General features: G+C 44.1%; 1 protein-coding gene across 2 annotated transcripts in view; it reads left to right on the top strand.

The window, feature by feature from the left end:
• The window catches only part of rab11fip3 (RAB11 family interacting protein 3 (class II)), a 201,396-nt gene that overhangs the window by 146,749 nt on the left and 31,814 nt on the right, over positions 1–22,833 (top strand). Inside the window, exons 5-6 of one of the 2 annotated variants that reach the window (XM_059978856.1) lie at positions 20,402–20,527; positions 20,989–21,120. In XM_059978856.1, the coding sequence (XP_059834839.1) occupies positions 20,402–20,527; positions 20,989–21,120 (258 nt within the window). The remainder of the gene's footprint in view (positions 1–20,401; positions 20,528–20,988; positions 21,121–22,833) is intronic. The other variant, XM_059978857.1, reaches the window with a different exon arrangement.

Below are 22,833 nucleotides of genomic sequence, written 5' to 3'. Positions count from 1 at the left end.
TCCCCAGTCTCTTCAGTTCGGTTCTCACCTCCCAACAATTCTAGTTTAAACTCTTCCCAGTCGCCTTAGCAAACCTCCCCGCCAGGATATTGGTCCCCCTAGGATTCAAGTGCAACCCCTCCTTTTTGTACAGGTCACACCTGCCCCAAAAGAAGTCTCAGTGATCCAGAAATCTGAATCCTCGTCCCCTGCTCCAATCCCTCAGCCACGTATTTATCCTCCACCTCATCCTGTTCCTATTCACACTGTCGTGTGGCACATGCATTCATCCTGAGATTACAACCTTTGCGGTCCTGCTTCTCAACTTCCTTCCTAACTGCCTGTAGTCTTTTTTCAGGATCTCTTCCCTTTTCCTACCTATGTCATTGGTACCAATATGTACCATGACTTCTGACTGTTCTCCCTCCCACCACAGGATGTCTTGAATGCGATCCGAAACATCCTGGACCCTGGCACCTCCTGGGAGGCAAACTACCATCCGCGTTTTTTTCCTGTCTGCCCCCCCTAACTATAGAGTCCCCTATCGCTACTTCCTTTTTCTTCCTTTCCCTACCCTTCTGAGCCATGGGGCCGGACTCGGTGCCAGAAGCACGGCCACTGCCACTTCCCCCAGGTAGGCTGTTCTCACCCCCCCCCCCCCCAAACAGTACTCGAACAGGAGTACTTATTCTCAAGGGGTACAACCACAGGGGTACTCTCTGGTACCTGACTCTTCTCCTTCCCCCTCCTGACTGTGATGCACTTGTCTGTCTCCCGTGGCCCTGGTGTGACCACCTGAATATAACTCCTCCATCATGTCCTCGCTCTCCCTGATCAGGCGAAGGTCGTCAAGCTGCATCTCCAGTTCCCTAACTTGGTCCCTCAGGAGTTGCAGCTCGACACACCTGGTGCAGATACAGCTGCCAGGGAGGCTGGGAGACTCCAGGACATTCCACATCTGATACTGAGCACAGAAAACTGACCTCACACACATACTTCCTACCTCGCCTTGTCCTGTTACCACCTAAGCTCGTTGAGCCAAAGCCCTGCCACTCACTCCGCTGCCTGCTCCAAAGCTGCCCGCTGGATATGGCTGTCTTCTTTTTAAACCTTTCACGCTCTACTGGCTGACGTCATGCGCCTGGGCAGTCTCGCCTCTCTTTAACCCAAGCGGTAAAAAAAAACTCCCTTCGCTCCGAAAAATCAGCAGTTCACTCGCAGTCTTCTTGCTCCGAATTAAAAAATAAAGTTAATCAATTACAGTATATGTATATTGAATAGATAAAAATTGTGCAAAAAAATCAGAAATGACATGTTAAAAAAAGTGAGGTAGTGTCCAAAGCTTCAATATTCATTTAGGAATCAGATGGCAGAGGGGAAGAAGCTGTTCCTGAATTGCTGAGTGTGTGCCTTTGAACTTCTGTACCTCCTTCCTGATGGTAGCAGTGAGAAAAGGGCTTGCCCTGGATGCTGGAGGTCCTTAATAATGGACACTGTCTTTCTGAGACAACTCTCCTTGACGATGTCCTGGGTACTTTGTAGGCTAGCACTGTCATGGTTTCTTGAAATAACCAGGAGACGCAGAAGATTCTTCGAAAAAATTTAAGCCTTTATTTGCAAACAAAAGCTGAGACAATTAATGAGCGTGTCACTAATTGCCCACCGAGCCCAATACTTTTCTTTATGGTATTTTCTTATCTTAGTTTCATTAGCATACCCTCATCTCCTATCTCAGTTACATCAGCATACCCCGTCTCCTATCTCAGTTACGTTAGCATACCCCGTCTCCTATCTCAGTTAGCATACCCCGTCTCCTATCTCAGTTACATTAGCATACCCCGTCTCCTATCTCAGTTACGTTAGCATACCCCGTCTCCTATCTCAGTTACGTTAGCATACCCCGTCTCCTATCTCAGTTACATTAGCATACCCCGTCTCCTATCTCAGTTACGTTAGCATACCCCGTCTCCTATCTCAGTTACGTTAGCATACCCCATCTCCTATCTCAGTTACGTTAGCATACCCCGTCTCCTATCTCAGTTACATTAGCATACCCTATCGGCTTGCAATGCTTATCACCAGCACGTTAGCTTCTCGATTCGCCACCAATATTTCTGCTCAGTAGCCCATACTTGCTCTAGTCTACTCCCTGGAACACGTGTCCCCCTTCCCGGACTTGACTGGTCCCCATACCATCACACCACTCCACGATCCCGTCTACCACCGTTATCTCTACATGCTTACTTTCACTGTTAGCTGCATTCTTAAGGCACTGATGTGTTCAATAGTACAGACACAATACAGAGATTACATTCTGGCTAATAAGTTGGATACATAACAAATAGCAAACACAAGGCTGGCCACATAGTTCTGGCCACACAGCAAACGATGCAACTTTATTCTCCAATAGCACCCAAGATCGAGCCAATTAAATTTACTGCCCTCTGCAGCTTCTTTCAGTCCTGTGTAGTAGCCTACCCGCAACCCGCCCCCCCATACCTGACAGTGATGCAGCCTATCAGAATGCTTTCCATGGTACATCTGTCGGAAGTTTTTGAGTGTATTTGTTGACATGCCAAATCTCTTAAAACTCCTAATGAAATACCGTCACTGTCTAGCCTTCTTTATAACTGCATCAATATAACCATATAACAATTACAGCACGGAAACAAGCCATCTCGGCCCTTCTAGTCCCTGCCGAATGCTTACTCTCACCTAGTCCCGCTGACCCGCACTCAGCCCGTAACCCTCCATTCCTTTCCTGTCCATATACCTATCTAATTTTACTTTAAATGACAATACCAAACCTGCCTCTGCCACTTCTACTGGAAGCTCGTTCCACCACAGCTACCACTCTTTGATTAAAGAAATTCCCCCTCGAGTTACCCCTAAATTTTTGCCCCCTAACTCTCAACTCATGTCCTCTTGTTTGAATTTCTCCTGCTCTCAATGGAAAAAGCCTATTCACATCAACTCTATCTATCCCCCTCATAATTTTAAATACCTCTATCAAGTCTCCCCTCAATCTTCTACACTCCAAAGAATAAAGACCTAACTTGTTCAATGTTTCCCTGTAACATAGGTGCTGAAACCCAGGTAACATTCTAGTAAATCTCCTCTGTACTCTCTCTATTTTGTTGACATCTTTCCTATAATTCGGTGACCAGAACTGTACACAATACTCCAAATTTGGCCTTAGCAATGCTTTGTACAATTTTAACATTACATCCCGACTCCTATACTTAATGCTCTGATTTATAAAGGCCAACATACTAAAAGCTTTCTTCACCGCCCTATCCACCTGAGACTCCACCTTCAGGGAACTATGCACCGTTATTCCTTGATCACTCTGTTCTACTGCATTCTTCAATGCCCTACCATTTACCATGTATGTCCTATTTGGATTATTCCTACTAAAATGTAGCACCTCATACTTATCAGCATTAAACTCCATCTGCCATCGTTCAGCCCACTCTTCTAACTGGCCTAAATCTCTCTGCAAACTTTGAAAACGACTTCATTATCCACAACGCCACCTACCTTAGTATCATCTGCATACTTACTAATCCAATTTACCACCCCATCATCCAGATCATTAATGTATATGACAAACAACATTGGACCCAGTACAGATCTCTGAGGCACACCACTAGTCACCGGCCTCCAACCTGACAAGCAGTTATCCATCACTACTGTCTGGCATCTCCCATCCAGCCACTGTTGAGTCCATTTTACTACTTCAATATTAATACCTAATGATTGAACCTTCCTCACTAACCTTCTGTGTGGAACCTTGTTAAAGGCCTTACTGAAGTCCATATAGACAACATCCACTGCTTTACCGTCGTCAACTTTCCTCGTAACCTCTTCAAAAAATTCAATAAGATTTGTCAAACGTGACCTTCCACACTTAAATCCATGTTGACTGTTCCTAATCAGACCCTGTCTATCCAGATAATTATATATACCATCTCTAAGAATACTTTCTATTAATTTACCTTCCACTGACGTCAAACTGACAGGCCTATAATTGCTAGGTTTACTCTTAGAACTCTTTTTAAACAATGGAACCATATGAGCAATACGCCAATCCTCCAGCACCATCCCCGTTTCTAATGACATTTGAAATATTTCTGTCAGAGACCCTGCTATTTCTACACTAACCCTCAAGGTCCTAGGGAATATCCTGTCAGGATCCAGAGACTTATCCACTTCTATATTCTTTAAAAGCGCCAGTACTTCCTCCTCTTTAATCGTCATAGTTTCCATAACTTCCCTACTTGTTTTCCTTACCTTACACGATTCAATATCCTTCTCCTTAGTGAATACCGAAGAAAAGAAATTGTTCAAAATCTCCCCCATCTCTTTCAGCTCCACATGTAGCTGTCCACTCTGATTCTCTAAGGGTCCAATTTTATCCCTCACTATCCTTTTGCTATTAATATAACTGTAGAAACCCTTTGGATTTATTTTCACCTTACTTGCCAAAGCAACCTCGTATCTTCTTTTAGCTTTTCTAATTTCTTTCTTAAGATTCTTCTTACATTCTTTATATTCCTCGAGCACCTCATTTACTCCATGCTGCCTATATTTATTGTAGATATCTCTCTTTTTCCTAACCAAGTTTCCAATATCCCTTGAAAATCATGGGTCTCTCAAACTTTTAACCTTTCCTTTTCAACCTAACAGGAACATAAGGATTCTGTACCCTCAAAATTTCACCTTTAAATGACCTCCATTTCTCTATTACATCCTTCCAATAAAACAAATTGTCCCAATCCACTCCTTCTAAGTCCTTTCACATCGCCTCAAAGTTAGCCTTTCTCCAATCAAAAATCTCAACCCTGGGTCCAGTCCTATCCTTCTCCATAATTGTATTGAAACAAATGGCATTGTGATCACTGGACCCAAAGTGCTCCCCAACATACCTCCGTCGCCTGACCTATTTCATTCCTTATCAGAAGATCCAATACTGCCCCTTCTCTAGTTGGTACCTCTATGTATTGCTGCAAGAAACTATCCTGCACACATTTTACAAACTCCAAACCATCCATCCTTTTTATAGTATGGGTTTCCCAGTCTATGTGTGGAAAATTAAAATCTCCCACAATCACAACCCTGTGCTTACTACAAATATCTGCTATCTCCTTGCAAATTTGCTCCTCTAATTCTCGCTCCCCATTAGGTGGTCTATAATACACCCCTATAAGTGTTACTACACCTTTCCCATTCCTTAATTCCACCCAAATAGTCTCCCTAGACGAGCTCTCTAATCTATCCTGCCGAGCACTACTGTAATATTTTCTCTGACAAGCAACGCAACCCCTCCCCCTCTTGTCCCTCTGATTCTATCAAACCTGAAGCAATGAAATCCAGGAATAGTTAGTTGCCAATTACACCCCTCCTGCAACCATGTTTCACTAATAGCTACAACTTCATATTTCCAGGTATCAATCCATGCTCTAAGCTCATCCACCTTTCTTACAATGCTCCTAGCATTAAAATAAATGCATTTAAGGAATTCTCCACCTCTTCCTCTCTGTTTATCTCTAACAGTACAAAGAACTTTACTGTCTTTTTCTTCCTTCTCCCATACATCTGTTCCTACAGTCTGGTTCCCCTCCCCCCTCATATCTAGTTTAAACCCACTGGAGTCTCTCTACCAAACCTACCTGCAAGAATATTTGTGGATAGCCAGCGCCTCTTCCCCAGGGTACCACTGCTCAGTACAAGAGAACATGGCTTTTAGGTAAGGGGAGGGAAGTTGAAGGGGGATATTAGAGGAAGGTTTTTTACTCAGAGAGTGGTTGGTGCGTGGAATGCACTGCCTGGGTCAGTGGTGGAGGCAGATACACTAGTGAAGTTTAAGAGACTACTAGACAGGTATATGGAGGAATTTAAGATGGGGGGTTATATGGGAGGCAGGGTTTGAGGGTCGGCACAACATTGTGGGCCAAAGGGCCTGTAATGTGCTGTACTATTCTATGTTCTATTGGAATTTAAAAGCTTCCCACACACTTTTGCTACCTTGTATGCCCTTTCCTTGGCTTTTACACAATCCTTAACTTCCTTTGTCAACCACTGTTGCCTACCCCTACCATTTGAATACACTTCTTCTGTGGGATATGTCTATCCTGCACCTTGTGAGCTATTCCCAGAAACTTCAGGTGCCTCTGCTGTGCCGTCATCTCTGCCAGTATCCTCCTCCAATATACCTAAGGAAACTCCTCTCATGCCTCTGTGATTCCCTTTATTCCATTGCGATACTGATACAATTGAGTTATGCTTCTCCCTTTCAAATTACAGTATGAATTCAATCATATTATGAAAACTGTCTCCTAAAGGTTCCTTTGCATTAAGTTCCCTCATAAGATCTGGGTAATTACACAACACCCAGTCTAAGATGGCCTTTCTGTGAGTAGGCTCAACCACAAGCTGCTCTAAAAAGCCATCTCATAGGCATTCAACAAATTCCCATTCTTGCAGCCTGATTTTCCCAAATCCCTTTGCATATTGAAGTCCCCCATTACAATTGTGACATATCCCTTATTACATGTCTTTGCCAGCTCCCTTTGCAATCTCAACCTTGGAGGCCTATATATGATTCCCATAATGGTTTTTCACCCTGGCAGTTTCTTAACTCCACCCACAAAGATTCAACATTCTCTGACCCTATGTCACCTCTTTCTAAAGATGTAATTCCATCTTGTACCAACAGAGCCACACCACTGCCTAAGCCTCCCTGGCTGTCCTTCTGATACAAAGTATATCCTTTGATGTTAAACTCCCAACTCTCACCTTCTTTCAGTCATGACTCAGTGATGCCCACATCATACCGACCAATCTGTAATTGTGGGGAAAAGGATCAGCCATTATTGAATGGTGCAGATTCGATGGGCCAAATGGCCTATTTCTGCTGCTATGTCTTATGACCTGTTGCTCTGGTAGGCAAATTGCAGTGGATCAAAGTCACTTCTCAGGCAGTAGTCGATATAGTGGTGAAGTCTAGGACCAGCAGGTACACCCATAGTATGGAAAGACATCCCTTCAGAACAGAGATGAGGAGGAACACACACAAAATGCTGGTGGAACACAGCAGGCCAGGCAGCATCTGTAGAGATGAGGAGAAATTTATTTAGCTAAACTGTGGTGAATCTGTGGAATTCATTGCCACCAATGGCTGTGGAGGCCAAGTAGTTGGGAATATTTAAAGCAGAGGTTGATAGGTTCTTGATTAGTAAAGAGTGTCAAAGGTTACAGGGTGAAGTGCATTGAAGGATAATAAATCAGCCATGATAGAATGGTGGAAAAGACTTGTTGGGTGAATGGCCTGATTCTGCACTTATGAAATGTCCTTGCCCCTCCAGCCACTCGTGTCAATATGATGCATGTCAAGTCATCATTCAACACATAAAAAGGCTGTTTGGCCCAACTTGTTCATGCTGGCCCAAGGTGCAACAAGGTGCATTCAGCCCATATCCATCCAAACCTTTCCTATCCATACTCTTGGCTGAATGTTGTTATTGTTCCTTACCAATTGCTTTCTATGGCAGTTTATTAGATTTTACCCCCCCCTCCCCCCCCCCACCCCAACCTTCTGGGCAGTTTATTACATTTACTGCCCAACTTCTGGGTGACAAAGTTGACTCTTGGGTCCCTTTTAAATGGCTCCCCCTTTACCTGAACCTATGCATTCTAGTCTTTGGTTCCCTATACCTCTTGTGATTTTATACACCTCTGTAGGGTCTCTTGTTTCCAATGCATAAACTCCTTGTCTGCCCAAATATTGCTTGTAACTGAGGCCCTCAGGTCCTGGCAGCATTCTCCTTAATTTTCTTTGCAATCTTTCCAACTTAATGACAGCTTTCCTATAACAGAGTGACCAAAACTGTACACAGTACTCCAGGTCTAGCCTCACCAATGTTTTGTACAAGCCTCACCAATGTTTTGTACAACAATATAACATCCCACTCTAACACTTAATGCTCAGTACACTGTCACTGACTTCACCACCCTGTCCGCCTTTGACACCATTTTCAGTCATTTCCCTCAGGAGCCAGAAGTGTTTCAAATTAAATGTAGACACCAGGAATTTGACAGTTTTCTGAGGGCCAACATTCATTGCAGGCTTTTAGAAAAATATTTAGACCCTATGGGAAAAGTCCTTGTTCCTGTCTCTCGTAATTTTAAAATGTCTGTAAGTTTACCGATTATTCTCCTACATTCCAAGGAATAAGGACCCAGCCTGGCCAACCTCTCCCCCTAACTCTGGCCCTCAAGTCCTGGCAACAGCCTTGTAAATCTTCTCTGCATTCTTTCTAGTCTAACTACATCTTTCAATGTTCAAAGTAGCTTTATTATTAAAGTATATATATGTCACCATACACAACCCTGAGATTCATTTTCTTGCAGGCTAACTCAATAATATCCATAATAGAATCATTGAAGGACCACACCAACTTGGGCATTCAACCAGTGTGCAAAAGACAACAAACATTTGCCATTACAAGAAGAAAGATGTAATAAATAAATAAGCACTAAGTATCAACTTATGAGATGAAGAGTCCTTGAAATTGAATCCATAGGTTGTGGGAATATTTCAATGATGGGTCAAGTGAAGTTGCGTGTAATTATCCCCCTTTGTTCAAGAATCTGATGATTAAGAGGTAGTAACTGTTCCTGAATCTGGTGATGTGAGTCATGATGGTCCTGTACCTTTTTCCTTATGGCAGCAGCGAAAAGAGAGCATGGCCTGGGTGAAGGGGTCCTTGAAGATGGATACTGCAGCATCGTGCATATGTGTTCAATGCTGGACAGGACTTTACCTGTGATAGACTGGGCTGTATCCACTAATTTTTGGTAGGATGTCCCATTCAAGGCCATTGTTGTTTCCATACCATGCTCTGATGCAGCCAGTCAATATATTATCCACTACATGTCTATGGAAGTAAAACACCGTTAACAGGGTGACCAAAACTGTACACAAAACTCCAATTGAGGCTTGACCAATGAGTTATACAACTGCATCTTCATGTCCCATAAGATACAGGAGCAGAGTTAGGCTATTGTGTTTGCTCAGGTACTCCACCATGGCCAATTTACCATCCCTCTCAATCCATTCTCCTGCCTTCTCCCTGTAGTCTTTGACACCCTTACGAAGAAAGAACATTATCAACTTCTGCTTTAAATTACTTCACCTCCACAGCCATTTAAGAGGGGCTCTTTAAATGTGAGGGTAATTGAAAAACTATAAATAGTATCTTTTCAAAACCTTTGGTTTAAGTGGAATTGATAAATAAACACTGTGGTGTAGTGTGATATGCTGTGCTGTGACTGGCTGAGTGAGGAAGGGACTCCCATCTGTTGGTCCAAGCTAGAGAGAAATGTTTGTACAGTTGCAGTCAAGGAAGCCAGACATGCCAGAGATTGCTTTATTGAGTGGAACTCTTGTCAAATGCAAACAGTTACCACAGTGTTCCTTGGAGTTTAAGTGAGTCAGCTGTTCATGGATTTAAAACAGAAAGTAGTTTGAAAACTTAAGCTGGATGCTGAGCAGAATGTAGAAACCATGTCAGTCCAGATCTCCATTATAGCCTTGATCCAAACATGGATCAAAGAGGGCTCCAGAGGCAAGACAAGTCGATGGCTGTGACATCAAAGGACAAAGGGAAAATTCGAGACTTACAAACAAGCTGGATGAACTCAGCAGGTCGTGCAGCATCCATTGAAAGAAGCAGTCAACGTTTCAGGTCGAAACCCTTCGTCAGGACTAAAGAAGGAGGGGGCAGGGGCCCTATAAAGAAGGTGGGGAGAGGGTGGAAAACCAATCAGAGGAAAGATCAAGGGGTGGGGGAGGGGAAGCATGGAGGGGATAGGCAGGAGAGTTGAAGAAGGAATCTAAGGGGAAAGCACTATGGGTAGTAGAAGAAGGCAGAGTCATGAGAGGTGATAGGCAGCTAGAAAAGGAGACAGAGTAGAGGTGGGATGGGGAAGGGAGAGGGAGGGAATTACCGGAAGTTGGAGAATTCGATGTTCATACCAAGGGGCTGGAGACTACCCGGACCGTATATGAGATGTTGTTCCTCCAACCAAAGTTTGGCCTCATCATGGCAGTAGAGGAAGCCATGTACGGACATATCCGAATGGGAATGAGAGGGAGAGTTGAAGTGGGTGGCAATCGGGAGATCCTGTCTGCTGTGGCGGACGGAGCGGAGGTGCTCGACGAGATTGGACACAGATTGGGGGATCACTTCGTCGAGCACCTCCGCTCCGTCCGCCACAACAAACAGGATCTCCTGATTGCCACCCACTTCAGCTCTCCCTCTCATTCCCATTTGGATATGTCCATACACGGCCTCCACTACTGCCATGATGAGGCCAAACTTTGGTTGGAGGAACAACATCTCATATACCGTCCGGGTAGTCTCCAGCCCCTTGGTATGAACATCAAATTCTCCAACTTCCGGTAATTCCCTCCCTCTCCCTTCCCCATCCCACCTCTACTCTGTCTCCTCTTCTAGCTGCCTATCACCTCTCATGACTCTGCCTTCTTCTACTATCCATAGTGCTTTCCCCTTAGATTCCTTCTTCAACTCTCCTGCCTATCCCCTCCATGCTTCCCCTCTCCACCCCTTGATCTTTCCTCTGATTGGTTTTCCTCCCTCTCCCCACCTTCTTTATAGGGCCCCTGCCCCCTCCTTCTTTAGTCCTGACGAAGGGTTTCGACCCGAAACGTTGACTGCTTCTTTCAATGGATGCTGCCAGACCTGCTGAGTTCACCCAGCTTTTTTGTACGTCTTGATTTGACCACAGCATCTGCAGTGCACTTTGTGTTTACTAAAGGGAAAATTCAGATGTCTCAAGAATTAAACACTTCATTGTTTGGTCATATTCTCATAAAGGGCAATGATTATAGTTGGTTATGAATGATCCCAGCTGTACGCCATTGTTCAGGAGTGTTCCAGGACCAGCTATCAGCTCTTTCATAAATCTTTCTTCCATTGCAAGTCAGCAGTGGGCATGATTGCCGACGATTCCTCTATATTTATTTTAATTTGCCAATCTCCTGTTCAGCTGGCAGTCAAGAAGATTTAAACAGCATTGGGGCTGGAGCTGATGTATTGATGCCTTCCAGTTTACTGTGATACCATTTTGAGCACTCATAGACCTGGAGTTCCTGTCAGTTATTGAAACAGCATTTTTCTGGAAGCCTTTGAAAAAACTCTTGACCTCTTTCTCTTTCCTGGGTGTGTTGGCTGTGATGGAGTGGATGATGGAGCTGTGTGGTAGTGTGGTAGTTAGCACATGGCTTTACTGCACTAGCTGTAAGATCAGGGCTCATTTCTGCTGCTGTCTGTAAGGAATTTGTACATTCTTTCCATGTCTGTGTAGGTGTTTTGTAATAAAAGCTAATTGAAAGGAAAATGAGGGGGGCTGGGGAAAAACAACCTGTGTACATTCATTTTTACTTAAGTGAGGTGCGTGCGTATGCCATTCATGTACTTTGTAATATAACCATAATGAATTATTTAAGCAACAAAGAATGCTTAAGCCGACAATACATTTACAACATTACTCAAATGTTACTGATATATTAAATATGCAATAGTGGGTTTCCTCCAGGTGCTCTGGTTTCCTCCTACATTCCAAAGGTATATGTTTATTGTGGGTATGCTATGGTAGCACTGGAATTGTGACACTTGTGGGCTGCCCAGCATAATCCTGGCTAATTTGACTGAACACAAATCATGCATTTCACTGTCGGTTCCAATGTACATGTGACAAAGCTAATTTTTAAGGAAGGAATAGTAGTAAGGCAGGAAGGTATGTGACCGGTTCGGGAACCTGCAAATAGTGGCATTTCCATTCTCCTATTTTGGAAAAGGCTCACACTGCAGCCATGATGCACCACACTGGAGTGAAGTGAGTGCGTTTCTACCCAACTTTCCCAAAGAGAAAAATGATCCACAGTTAACAGGCACTCGCCCTTGACCTTGGTTATTGAGTAGTAATGCTATGCAACAAGGTCAAGATCGGTAGATTGCTGGCAGAAGCCTCTTCTCCTTGGCCACAGTGAAGAACACGGTAACGCCCTGCCACATCTCTTCCGAAAATTTCTAAGTACATTGTTATCAAAGTACATACATGTACTTTACGTACGGCCTTGAGATTCATCTTCTAGTTCGGGTTGAACGGGGTTGTGGGGTTGCTGGGACGGAAGGGCTGGAAGGGCCTGAATAAATAAATGTACAATGCTGAGATTCATTTTCTTGTGGGCATTCTCAGTAAATAGAAAAAAACAGAATCAATGAAGAACTGCACACAGAGACAAATGATCTGCAAAATACAACAGAGTGTGCAAATACAAAAAAAGAAAAATAATAACAAATAAATAAGCAATAAACATCAAGAGCGTGAGTTGTAGAGCCCTCAAAAGTGGAAAAATGGTATGATCTTTCCAGGATAAGATAGGTGTGCTATAAATAATTGGTTGCAACGCCCCTGTTTATTATGGAGTAAAAATCTCAAGTAAGAAACAAGCTGATAATTGTCAACTACAGCTTCTCGTGTACTTCCCCTTTGTCACAGGATTTATTAAGTGCAAAATCACCAAACACATTGTACAAAACGCAGGCTATAACTTGCCAGCTTCTTTCAATTGAAACTTGTCTAACCAGTAGCTCAGGAAATGAATCTGACAGAAGTAAACCCCTGGTCAAACATAAACAAGCAGCTGCAAAGGGACAATTGGTTTTCCCGAGTCAGCAGGTATAGACCAGGTGGTTTCCCAGTACCAGGTGTGTACACCAGAGCTACACTACAGAGTGCCTTGCCGTAGAGTGTGAAAATTCGGTGAGCGAGGAATTGGAGTAGAGCGAGGGAAGGCTGCGTTGTAGACTTGGCATGAAATGGCAGGAGACATTTCAAAAGGTCAATGCAGCGTAGCTGCGCTGAGTCCGGACATGACATCGGTATTCAAACGGTGAGATGTCTCAAGGGAGCTGCTGAATGTCAGATGGGTATTAACCATTTATATTACTTCTGGAGTTCATTAGTTTAAGACCATAATGTATCGTAAGACATAGGAGCAGAAAGGGTTATTTGTCCCATTGAGTCTGCACCACCGTTCCATCATGCCTGATTTATTATACTTCTCAGCTCCATTCTCCTGCCTTCTCCACTTAACCTTTGATGCCCTGATTAATCAGCAACCTATCAACCTCTGCTTTAAATATACCCAATGTCTTGGCCTCCACGGCCATTTGCAGAAGAGGGGCTCTTTAAATGTGTGGGTAACTCAAATTCCACGTACAATATACCACTGACGTGGCCTTAAGTGCAAGGATTTGTTTTATAGTAAATAATGCTTGGAGTGAAGTAAACACCCTGCTGTAGTTAGTATTTAAATAAGGTTAGAGACTGAAGAGTTTGAGTCTAAAGTGTTCATAGCCGGGGCTTGGTGGCGGGGGGGGGGGGCGGCTTAGATCTGGGAAATGTTTCTGTATAATGCGGGTAGTTACAGACATATCCACTATCTCTGCTGGCCATGTGCAGCGAGTAGATCCTGCTCACCTAACCACATCTTGGAGCCAAAGTTGTGGATGGATTATTTGTCACACGTATGTTGAAATGTACAGTGAAATGCATTGTTTGTGTCAGTCTGAGGATTTACTGGGGGCAGCCTGCAAGTGTCACAGTGCTTCTGGCATCAGCATAGCATGCTTGCAGCTCACTAGCCCCCAACCCATGTCTTTGGAATGTGGGAGAAAACCAGAGCACCTGGAGGAAACTCACGTGGTCATGATAAGAATGTACAAATTCCTTTTAGACAGCAGTGGAAATTGAATCTTGATTGCTAGCGCTGTAAAGCGTTATGCTGGCCTCTATGCTACCATGCCACTGTGGTAAGACTGAATCATGGCTCTGGACACCGTTTAGCAGAAATATCATATCATAGAGGTGTATTAACCTTGTAAAGGTCTATGAAATAAGGAGGGACATAGATAGGGTGAATGCACACTATCATTTTCCCAGGATAGGGGAATCAAGAATGAGAGAGTATAGATTAAGATAAGAGGGCAGTGATTTAATAGGAGCCTGAGGAACAACCTTTTCCACCTAGAGGGTGGTCAGTCTTCAGAATGAGTTACTAGAGGAAGTGATTGAGGCACGTACATTAGTAACATTTAAGATACACTTGGGCAGGTACATGTTGGTTGGATTGGACTAGTTGGGCCAAATGACCTGTTTCTGTGCTGTATGATTCTGTGACTCCACTGTTACCTGTCAAGCTGCTAAAAAAACTGCATATTTTTCATTTTTCTAAATTCAAGAGAATGTAGACCAGTCTGGTTAATCCCTTGCTGTAAGCCAAACCTGTCATGCCAGGAATCCATCTAGTGAACCTTCACTGCACACTCTGTTTCAAGTGTTACCCTTCTTTGGGTGGGAAATCCTGGCTGCTCCCCAATATTCCAACTGTGGGTTTGACAGGATCGTATACAATTCAAACAAGATGCCTCTATTCTTTGCTCAAATCCTCTTCCATTAACAACCAACTTAATTCATTTGCCTTCTGAATCGCTTGCTCTAATTACTTGTGAGCTGCCTATAAGAACTTCTACGTCTTTCTGAAGTACAAGACTTTTTAAAATAATGAAATAACTATGGCCTTTTATTCCCTTGCCAAGTGGGTAATCTTACCATTTTCCACGTTGTATTTCATCTATGCTGTGCTTGTACTTTCTCTTGCCATTTCCTCTTCCCCCTTTCCCTCTTCAGCCTCCCTGAAGCACCATCCTAAAGCTTTGGATATGCTGTACCTGAGTCCCTCTTCCAGAGTGGGTAGGATCACTGCACAGATCCCTGCAGCGTCCTACTAGTCACACCCTACTAACCCACAAATGATAGGTTTATTCAGATTCTGTTTTCTGTTTGCAAACCAGTCCACACCACTGTCCCATTATTGAGTATTGCACATTTTTAAAGGCCTTTTGAAAACCCAAATATTTCACTTCTAGTTGCAACCTTAAAACCAGATTTATCATACATAATTGTCGAAGTTGAGTTTATTTACATAAGCGTGAAAAACTTACTTGCAGCAGCCTCACGGGCATATATAGCATTATATAAACAGCATTCTCAAGAAAAACATAAATTAAACGTATATTATACACAGACTTTCAAAGTCATGGTCACCCACTGCAACCAAGATGTGATGACTGCTCATACCACTGGACTTCGACTGCCAAGGTCAGGAGAGTTGACCTTCCCCAGTGCAACGGCTTTTCCGCTTTAAAAACTCTCCTGCACAGGACAGACAGACAGACAACCAGCCATACACAATGTTTACAAGAAAGAACACAATTGGAGGGTGACACTTTGCAAGCAGCTTGAGTCAATCTTATTTTCATAAAAATCCATGTTGACTGTGTCTAATTTTTAAATATGTTTGTAAATGCCCTATTGCTGCTTAATGGAATCCAGCAATTTCCCATTTTAACAGTCGACCACATTGCACATAGGCCACATCAAGTAAATTACCGTTGAGACCCTTCCCCTTCCTCATGAATGGTTTGTCCCACTCCAATCTTGGAGAAGGCTTTGTAGCATCCATGCCAGGACCACCAGACTCAAAGACAGTTACTTTCCCTTCTAACCGATACCTCCTCACTCCCAACTGCCACTACTTTATCATTTCCTGTTAGTCATCTTCAATAGGTTTCAAAAGGTGCATTTAATGTCAGAAAATTGTATACAATATACATCCTGAAATTCTTTTTCTTCGCAAACATCCACAAAAACAGAGGAGTGCCCCAAAGAATGAATGACAGTTAAATGTTAGCACCCCAAAGCCCCCCCCATCACCAGCTCCCCCTCCCATTCACAAGCAGCAGCAAGGTAACCACTCCACCCCAACCAACAAAAAAGCATCAGTGCCCTCTACCGAGCACTTAAGCGCGCAGCAAAGCATCAGTAAAGACACAGACTTGCAGTACCCCAAAGACTACTTGTTCACCTGGTAATTCGACATACCCCAGGCTCCCTCTCCCTAATAAGGGAAAAAGAGGTGTCCCTGTTTCACAGCAAGGGGGGAGACTTGACATAAACAACTCGCTGATTTATGATGTTAGAACTCTGTTGTGTCGCTTTTTCCGAGCTCTACGCCCAGAGAGTCGGCCCCAGAAAGGCTCAGGTCTCTGGACACACAGCCCATGGCAGATAACCTGCTGCTCCTGGAGTTCTGTGTTCTCCCGTGACGCCTCAGTCAGGGGCACCGGCCTAGAATCATCCTGTCTCCAGAGCCAAGAAAATCTGGCATCTTCTTGGGCGCATCCTTGGGGTATGAAAAAGTGGCCGATCGTGAGGCCCTGTTGAGCGGGTCCCATTCCTGCGAAGAACTAAAGTCAGATAGTAATTCCAGGTCAGGGTCTTCAAAAGAACCCGAAAAGGAAAAAAAGAGATATCTTAAATAGAGACACTCCTGTGCCTAGCGTTACCTTATGGACATACAATCAACGTATACAGTAGAAGCTATCTTATGTATTTATATTTATCGGTTTTTTATTATTGTTCTTTTTTGTGCTGCTTTGGATCCAGAGTAACAATTATTTTGCTCTCCTTAATACTTGCATACAGGAAATGACATTGAACAATCCTGAATCTTTATGGTGGGGAGGAATGTACTGGTCTTGGACACATTACTTGTACATTAACTATATTTAAAGCAGCCAATGAATCTAAGATTTGAACTTGTTTTTCACTCTGTTGTTTCAGTTCAATGATTTAGCCACCCTACCGCTGTTTCTATTACTTTAAAATACCTGCATATTCCATCACATTCCAGATTTTTCCCTTGTGGGATGTGAAAAGGCTTTGAAGAGTTGTGGGAAATGCACCCACTTGTAGCCCCAGTGTTACATGCCTAGTGCAGTTTAGTTTGTGGTCATTTGTGGCCAGTGCTATGGGGCTAAATGTCAGGGCTAGGTGATTGAGATTGTCACTGGACAGCTCATGCCTGACTCTTCTCTAGGACATCTGCTGACTATGGACAAATAAGCTCTTTTATTGTCTAAAAACTTTGAACAGATTTTAAAATATCGCTGATCATCTCTGTTCCTGACTTTATGGGGGAGGCCAGAGATCTTAGACTGGCTAAGCACACTATTCCATGGAGCTACACTCACAAAATTTTGGGGAAACTCAGCAAGTCAGGCAGCATCTGTGGAGAGGAATGAACAGTCAACATTTCGGGGTGAGGCATTAACTGTTTTTTCCCTTGCATAGATACTCCCTGACTTGCTCCAGCATTTTGAGTGTGTTGCTCAAGATTTCTAGCATCTGCAGAATTTTGTGTGTCCACAGCTACAGCAACATCCCGGGCAGATGTTTGGTTTCCAGAGCCTTTCTCCTCTGCCTTGTGTTGAGCTTATCCTCAAGTTTGACGTGACTTAGTTTATCGTGAGGCCCTTTGGTGGTTGGAGTCAACCATGGATTTTTACATCCTAGCTGTCATAGGCAAACCAGGGTAGTACGATACAGAGTAAGCTGTTACCCGTGCAGCAGGCTCCCCTCTCCTCACAGCTGATGAATCCAGAGGAAAAGTAAAGACTAAAACGGTTTGACTCGTCACGGGAGCTGCCAGTCAGCATTGAACTCAGTGTAGGACTGCCTTAGGGACTCCAGCTCCAGAATTTTTCTCGGGGTTTACTCCCAAAGCCTTTCCAATGAGTGGATATGGCTGCACGCAGCAGAAGCTTGAAATCAGAGTTTTCCTCATTATAGGAAGGATGTGGAAGCTATGGAGAGGATGCAGAGGAGATTTACCAGGATGTTGCCTGGTTTGGAGAACAAGTCATATGAAGCAAGGTTAGCAGAGCTGGGACTTTTCTCTTTGGAGCGTAGAAGAATGAGAGGGAACTTGATAGAGGTCTACAAGATTATGACAGGCATAGATAGGGTGGATAGTCAGTACCTGTTTCCCAGGGCACCAATAGCAAACACCAGAGGGCACAGGTACAAAATTAAGGGAGGGAACTTTAGGGGAGACATCAGGGGTAAGTTGTTTACACAGAGGGTTGTGAGTGCCTGGAATGACTTGCCAGCAATTGTGGTGGAGTTTAAAACATTAGGGGTATTTAAGAACCTCTTGGACAGGTACATGGATGAAAGAAAAATGGAGGGTTATGGGGTAGTGTGGGTTTAGTACTTTTTTTAAGGATTATATGGGTCGGCACAACACCGAGGGCTGAAGGGCCTGTACTGTGCTGTAGTGTTCTATGGCTCTATAGATGAGCTGCCAGCCATAGCTGACCAGATTCATCTGCCTAAGTGACTGGCAAGAAGGTGCCAGTAGCCTGCCTTTGCCCCTTCTCCTGTCAGTAGAAATGATTCCACTGGGTTTAGTAGTTAAGCCACACTTGAAGGCCGAGTGCTAGACTTGGTTGTCAGAAGCCAATTGGACTGTACGCCATTGGGAGTATTTAATAGCCAGTGGGAGCTTATTGCCACTACCTGCCAACTCCCCTCACCTGGCTGTGACAACCTTATGGAACCATTGTTTCATCTTAGTCAAAGGTTGTCTTCTCGTCAAATGCAGTCTCTCTGAACCCAAATAATCCTGGCAAAGCCAGACAGCTCCGTGTAAAGTCCTGGCAAAGCTGATCCACACCGTGTAAAGTCCTGGCAAAGCCGAACCGCACCATGTAAAGTCCTGGCAAAGCTGATCCACACCGTGTAAAGTCCTGGCAAAGCCGAACCGCACCATGTAAAGTCCTGGCAAAGCTGAACCGCACCATGTAAAGTCCTGGCAAAGCCGATCCACACTGTGTAAAGTCCTGGCAAAGCCGAACCGCACCATGTAAAGTCCTGGCAAAGCTGATCCACACTGTGTAAAGTCCTGGCAAAGCTGAACCGCACCATGTAAAGTCCTGGCAAAGCTGATCCACACTGTGTAAAGTCCTGGCAAAGCCGAACCGCACCATGTAAAGTCCTGGCAAAGCTGATCCACACTGTGTAAAGTCCTGGCAAAGCTGATCCACACTGTGTAAAGTCCTGGCAAAGCCGAACCGCACCATGTAAAGTCCTGGCAAAGCTGATCCACACTGTGTAAAGTCCTGGCAAAGCTGATCCACACCGTGTAAAGTCCTGGCAAAGCCGAACCGCACCATGTAAAGTCCTGGCAAAGCTGAACCGCACCATGTAAAGTCCTGGCAAAGCTGATCCACACTGTGTAAAGTCCTGGCAAAGCTGATCCACACTGTGTAAAGTCCTGGCAAAGCTGATCCACACCGTGTAAAGTCCTGGCAAAGCCGAACCGCACCGTGTAAAGTCCTGGCAAAGCCGAACGGTACCGTGTAAAGTCCTGGCAAAGCCGAACGGTACCGTGTAAAGTCCTGGCAAAGCTGATCCGCACCGTGTATAGTCCTGGCAAAGCCGAACCGCACCGTGTAAAGTCCTGGCAAAGCCGATCCACACCGTGTAAAGTCCTGGCAAAGCTGATCCACACCGTGTAAAGTCCTGGCAAAGCCGAACCGCACCGTGTATAGTCCTGGCAAAGCCGATCCACACCGTGTAAAGTCCTGGCAAAGCCGATCCACACCGTGTAAAGTCCTGGCAAAGCTAATCCGCACCGTGTATAGTCCTGGCAAAGCTGATCCACACCGTGTAAAGTCCTGGCAAAGCCGAACGGCTCAGTGTAAAGTCCTGGCAAAGCCGATCCACACCGTGTAAAGTCCTGGCAAAGCCGAACGGCTCAGTGTAAAGTCCTGGCAAAGCCGATCCACACCGTGTAAAGTCCTGGCAAAGCCGATCCACACCGTGTAAAGTCCTGGCAAAGCCGATCCACACCGTGTAAAGTCCTGGCAAAGCCGATCCACACCGTGTAAAGTCCTGGCAAAGCCGATCCACACCGTGTAAAGTCCTGGCAAAGCTGATCCACAGTTGGACGGCATCCAAAGGGACACAATCGAAATAATGAAAAGCGGCACTCAAACGAAATTGGTGACTTGCTGGGATTTGCAGAAGCCCACCTGCATCCTCAGCTCTGCATTTTCATCTCAGGTTTTCTCTGGAAATTTTGTGCCTAGTTGCCTAGGTTTACAACTATGGAGAATAAGAATGTTTATGGGGTGTCCTCTCCATTGCTTACTGATCTGGTTGCGACAGATCAACAGACTGTTTAATACACTCAGCAGGTAAATTATACCCTCCAGTTATGCTATCCATGAGTGACAGTGAAAGGATAATCATCACGCAATAATTTCCTCAGAGGACAAGGAAACTGCCTTGAAAGTGATGTTACTTTATGAAAAAACTTATGAAAGATTTCTTTTGCTACTTATTCTCTTTTTTTCATGGTATTTCCTGTTGTTAGGACCCATCAGCATAACTTCTCAATAAGCTCTGGCATTTCTCTCCTTAGCACTGAAGAGCACTTTGAAGATTATGGAGAGAGCAATGAAAATGACTTTGCATCCAGCAGCTTGTGTCAGGATGGAGGCTTCAGCATTAATGGCCACTTAAATCGCTCAGCACTGCTTTGTCCCAGGTAAGGTCTTTGCTGCTGATAGTTGCTTATTGGTGGGAAAAGGGTTCTAGTGCAGGGGTTCCCAACCTGGGGTCCAAGGACCCCTTACTTAATGTTATTGTGTCCATGGCATAAAAAACTGGTGTGAATCCCTGCTCCAGTAGTGCTTGTGAGCAGACCATGGCTGAATGTTGATTGTCAAGTTTGAGAATGGGATCTGTGTAAATGATGGTTCCGTCACAGACTTCTTGAAATGTAGGTTCGCTTCTTTGTCACTAAAAAGGGAAGTATATAAGTGCTCAGGAAACTTTGGATTAAGAAGTTTAGTAAATAACTTTGTCTTGTGTGACTGCTCATCTCGGATGTATATTTCTTTTGCAAGCCTTTGCTGTGTAAAAATCTGCATCCCAGTCACTTCTGCAATGTATCTCACTGTGATCGATAGTTTCTCTCATCTCCCAAATACCCCTCTGATTTTCCAGTGATCATTTCACCTCAACTTTGCAAAGTATCATTGGGGAAGAAATGCTCGAATTTTACTGCACCCAGTGTCATAAACAAATCAATCGTCTGGAAGATCTCTCTGCTCGCATCAGCTGTCTGGAAATGAATAGGTAACTGCCTGCTTCTGCCTTGCTTTTGATCGGCATTTCTCCTCGTTTACGGGTTGATCCGTGTCCCGTTGTTGTAGATGTGGAGATTTTATGGAATTTGCAGTTTCCTGCTTGCGTTCATTTGAGGAAAGTCATTGCACTAGGTAACTGTTCTAATAAAACCTTAAGGCACAAGAGCAGAATTAAGCCATCTGACCCATTTAGACTGCTTCACCAGTCCATCATAGTTGATTATTACCTCTCTCAACCCCATTCTCCTGTCTTCTCACTGAACCTTTGACACCCTGGCGAGTCAAGAACCAATCAACCTCTGCTTTAAATATACCTGTGACTTGGCCTTCAGGCATTAATTGTGTTGGGAAATGATGAGTCTGTGGAAGTTAACAGGTAAATGCTGACTGTAACTGAAAATTAAATTGGTTTATGATTGCAACAGCCACTGAGGCTGAGTGAAGCCTTGCACACAGATCAACTTGTTACAAAGTGCATTAAGGTTGAACAAGATGAAACAATAACAAAGTGCAGAACAAAGTGTTGAAGCTATGGGGAAGGTGCAGTGCAGGTAGACAGCAAGGTGCAAGATCACAAAAGTGTAGATTGTGAGGTCATGAATCCATCTTGCCATCGTAGAGGACCATGAAGAGTTGAGAGGCTCGCTTCTGAAAATTCATGAGGATTAGTAATTGCCAGGAATGTTGTGTTCCCTTGATGAGAGAGTGTGGTGTGACAACTGATAATAAGCTAGGGACCATCGAACATAGAACAGTACACACAGAAACTGGCCCTTCGGCCTACAATGCTGTGCTAATAATATTAAATTAGTAATTAAATGGACAACTAAACTAACGACTTCCGCCTACACAATGTCCATATCGTTTCACTTCCCTCACATTCTTGTGCCTATCCAAATGTCCCTAATGCATCTGCATTCCAGGCACTCACTGCGCTGTGTTTTAAAAAAAATTTGCCCCTCACATCTCCTTTGAAATTACCCCCTTTCACCTTGAACACATGCCCTCTGGTAAGAGACATTTCAACCCTGTCTACTCTATCTATGTCTCATAATTTGTAAACCTCTATGATATCTCCCCTCAGCTTCACTTCAGAGAAAATAACTGAAGTTTGTTCAACCACTGGTTATAGTACATATCATCTAATGCAGGCAACATCCTGGTAAACATCTTCTGCACCCTCTCCAAAGCCTTGAGACCCTGCTTCTAATGGGGCAGCAGAACTGTGTACATGACTTGAGACATGAGCAAATCAAGAGCAAACAAAGAAACTGTATTTAGTGATGAGGTTTGGTTGTCAGCCAGTGATTTGTTTTTGAGAGTGCATTCTTGTTTAAGTGGTCATCTGCATAATGCTTAAATGTAAGGGTTTCTGCCTCCACGCTTAGAAGAAGCGAGCTCCAGACCCACCCAGTGAATATAACAAAAAGCTTTTCACTCTCCATCAAATGTACAAATCAGTTTAATCTGGCAATGCTCTGCTCGATTAGTCCTTGCTATTTACTTTGGCTAGGCTTCTCATAATTATGTACAAGACTTAAATTACCCCTTGGTATACTTAGTTTGCAGGATCTTTCCCTGTTTGCCAAAAGTCGATTAATCAGCCAAGCACAAGTTGATCAGTTGAAATCTGAAATGGTGGAAATGGCCAGAAGGCCGGGCAGCTTCTGTGTGTAAAGGGAAACTGTTACTGTTTCAGATC

The sequence above is a fragment of the Hypanus sabinus genome, chromosome 9 (assembly GCF_030144855.1).
Source record: "Hypanus sabinus isolate sHypSab1 chromosome 9, sHypSab1.hap1, whole genome shotgun sequence".
In the NCBI taxonomy this organism is placed as follows: domain Eukaryota; kingdom Metazoa; phylum Chordata; class Chondrichthyes; order Myliobatiformes; family Dasyatidae; genus Hypanus; species Hypanus sabinus.
The sequence above is the reverse complement of the archived record's forward strand: the minus strand, read 5'-3'. Positions and strand labels throughout refer to the sequence as shown.